Source organism: Octodon degus, unplaced genomic scaffold, assembly GCF_000260255.1.
Source record: "Octodon degus isolate 3935 unplaced genomic scaffold, OctDeg1.0 scaffold00104, whole genome shotgun sequence".
Lineage (NCBI taxonomy): Eukaryota > Metazoa > Chordata > Mammalia > Rodentia > Octodontidae > Octodon > Octodon degus.
The window spans coordinates 203,036-206,102 of NW_004524680.1; the positions used below are offsets into that span (position 1 = coordinate 203,036).

Sequence of the window (3,067 nt, forward strand, 5' to 3'; positions counted from 1 at the left end):
ATCCCCCAGCACCACATGCCAGCCAGCCCCGCCCACAGGTGGGCTGAACTGGCCACACACACAATAAATAAAATGTAAAAATAAATAAATAAAAAATAAAAAAAAAAAAAATAAAGGATTCTTCTAAAAAAAAAAAAAAAAAAATCCAACCAATCAAAATCAGGGCCAGGGGTATAGCTCAAGTGTGTGAGACCCCATTTGAAATCCAGGACCAAAGGAGGAAATACATCTAAGACAAAATTGGGTTCTAAAGACAAGCCTACCATTTCTACCAGGGCTCTATCATCAATTTGCATGCTTTTTATAACACTACAGTGTTAAAGAGTTTATTTTCATTCCTAAATAGTTGTATTTTAAAATTAACACATTAACCAAGGACAGTGGCATATGCCTGTGATCTCAAAACTCAGGAAGCTGAGGCAAGAGGATTGCTACAAATTTGAAGCCAGCTTGAGCTACATTGTGAGTTCAAGGTCAGCCTGAACTACATAGTGAGACCCTATCTAAAGATTAATGTGTTTTTTTTTCTTCAAATAACAGAAACAAACAGTTTAGGCAAGCTTAGGTGTTTGATCTCTGGCCCCACCTGCCACACCAGCCCTGCCCCCAGAGCAGGCTGAGCCAGCCACACACACACACACACACACACACACACACACCAAACCAAACCAAACCAAACCAAACCAAACCAAACCAAACCAAACCAAACCAAACCAAACCAAACCAAACCAAACCCAGCTGAACATCATCTTACCCTGATGGTCTGTACATTTCCTGGAAAGGTCCTCTTAGTCCACTCCCAGTGCCAATCTGCTCCATCATTACAGCCTGAAAGTGCCCCAGGCCCTCTTCCTGGCAGCGATAGAGGGGGCCCTCCTGAGAAAAGCCATTGGCTTGAGTGGCCACTGGATGCTGAGGTGGGTGGGCAGCCACAGGGGAAGAGTATGCTCGGGGTGGAAAATGACTGGCTGGTCGCTGAGGTGTGTAAGGAGGCCCCGTTTGTAGCATCACACCATGGGGAGGGAAAGCTGGTGAATTGAAACCCATCCCTGAACTCAGAGGCGGTGGAGTTCCGTAAAGATATTCACTGGCTGACAGTGATCTTTGTCGCTTTGTAGCTGCATTATGGTTGTCTAGGTCTAAAAATTCTTTGGGACTCTCTGGCCTCTCCACAGATTCATCCGGCTTTTCTTCCTCTGAACCAGGATTCTGTCCGTCTGTTGAGATGACTTTAGCAGCCACAGCATGTGTTCGAGTTGGGGAGGTTAAGGAGGCACCCAGAGTCTCACAGCCTTGCAGATCAGCCACAGCACTCCGTTCTAAGAGGGACCGCTGTGGGGGAGGGTGACCTGCTGGGAGCCCGCCTGCACTTCCCTGGGGATGGAGAGGTCGCTGCCAGTCAGAAAAGCCCTGCGGACAAGTATAGTAAGGAGTTCGCTGGTAGTGAGGGTAGGATGGCTGAGGTGCTGGGTTGTAGGAGTACCTCACTCCTTGGGGGGGCCGGTAGCGGGGAAAGACTCCAGGATGCGGACTGGCAGACTGAAAGCTCCTGGGAGGGAAATGCTGAGGATGTGATAGTGCTGACTTCCCTCCCACTACAGGGCTCAACCCTTGCAGACCTGGACTGATGTGGTAATGTGCAGCTGAATTAGAGTATTCCAGGCCAGGCATGTACAAGGGGGAAAACTGGCTTACAGTGCCTGCCATCAAACTGGGGTCTGCACATGGGGGTGTAGCTGCGTTCTGTTCCGGACACGGAATGGTCTCCTGTAGTATGTTGCCTCTGGGGCAGAGGGGCTTTTCTGAACCACCAAGGCCCTTCCCCTCTGACCCACAGGGTGATGCTTCATCAATGACTCCATTTTCAGCTAAAGGCCCTCTGCCTGCTGCCACAGAGAGGTCCCTCATACAGCCTTGGGGAGCTGGGCTGGGGCAGCTGCTGCCTGTGGGCCAGGTGGTCTTGCCCTGTGCTGTCTTACAGTAGTCTGAAGATTCTGAGGCATCGCTTTTGAGCTCTGGGCCCACTGTTTCCCTTTCTTGTGGTGGGCTCTGCCTGGGGCAGTCGGACTGCAGGGGAGGTGTGGGGTGAGGTAGTTGTTTGAGGTACACCCCCTCTGAAGCACTGACGCTGGGTGGTTTTTCTTCAAGCCCAGGCAAGGGCTCTGCTGGGAGGAAAAAGACAAAACAAAGCAAAACAAAATTCAGTAGCTGAAACGACAATGTTAACAGAAGTGATAATAAAGAATGTAGGGCAGGCCAGATAGCTCAGCAGACTAACGCGCCTACTTAGGCAGAGTTCAGCAGCTGGGGTTTGATCCCCCGCCTGCCAGTGATGGCTGCGCCCCAGGGGCATGCTGACATGGCAATTGAGACAGGGCACGGTGGTGCATGCCTGTAATCTCAGTGCTGGGGAGGCTGAAAACAGGGGAATCACTAGAAGTCTGATCTATATAGTGAGACCTGTAGACCCTGTCCTAAATGCAGAAGAGAAAAAAATAAAAAGAATGTAGTAAGCATGCAGATGAAGAGGGCCATGGCTGAGGTGATCTGTAGCATTTCAGGGGTCAGCTAGATATTATGAATCCCTCAAAGGAGCCATGATCTGGGACCTACAAACTCCCTTTTGCAGACCTAAAGGTAGAACCTAGTACCTCCCTCCTCCTATGCAGTGCAGTCAGGTCAAATTAGTAAGAGGTCAAGATGAATTAATCGCTCATGGATTCCAGGTGCATACATGTGGAATGTGGCACAATACTAGGCATAACTGGGAACCCAGGAAGGCCAGATGCCCGATTTCTGCCCTTTAAAAGAGGAACTCCACAGGAATGCGGAGTGTCTGCTCACAGTATTCTCGGTGCTTGCCAAAAAAAATATGGGCTTAGCCAAGATTTGCTGAATGAATAAATTTACTCCAAGTCTTTTTTTAAAAAAGTGCTGGAGGGGCTGGTGAGATGGCTCAGTGGTCTAAAGCACCTACTTAGAACAAGCTTAGCAAAGCACAGGGACCGTGGTTCAATCCGCCAGCACCACATGCCAGCCAGCCCCGCCCCCTGGTGGGCTGAGCTGG

The 3,067-nt window shown here is 49.8% G+C and overlaps 1 protein-coding gene across 3 annotated transcripts in view; it reads right to left on the minus strand.

Moving 5' to 3' along the window:
* LOC101569108 (cat eye syndrome critical region protein 2) overlaps positions 1–3,067 on the minus strand; it is a 164,211-nt gene that overhangs the window by 4,858 nt on the left and 156,286 nt on the right. For 2 of the 3 annotated variants that reach the window (XM_023723980.1, XM_023723982.1), the window contains one exon: positions 755–2,165. In XM_023723980.1, coding sequence (XP_023579748.1) covers positions 755–2,165 — 1,411 coding nt within the window. The remainder of the gene's footprint in view (positions 1–754; positions 2,166–3,067) is intronic. The other variant, XM_023723981.1, reaches the window with a different exon arrangement.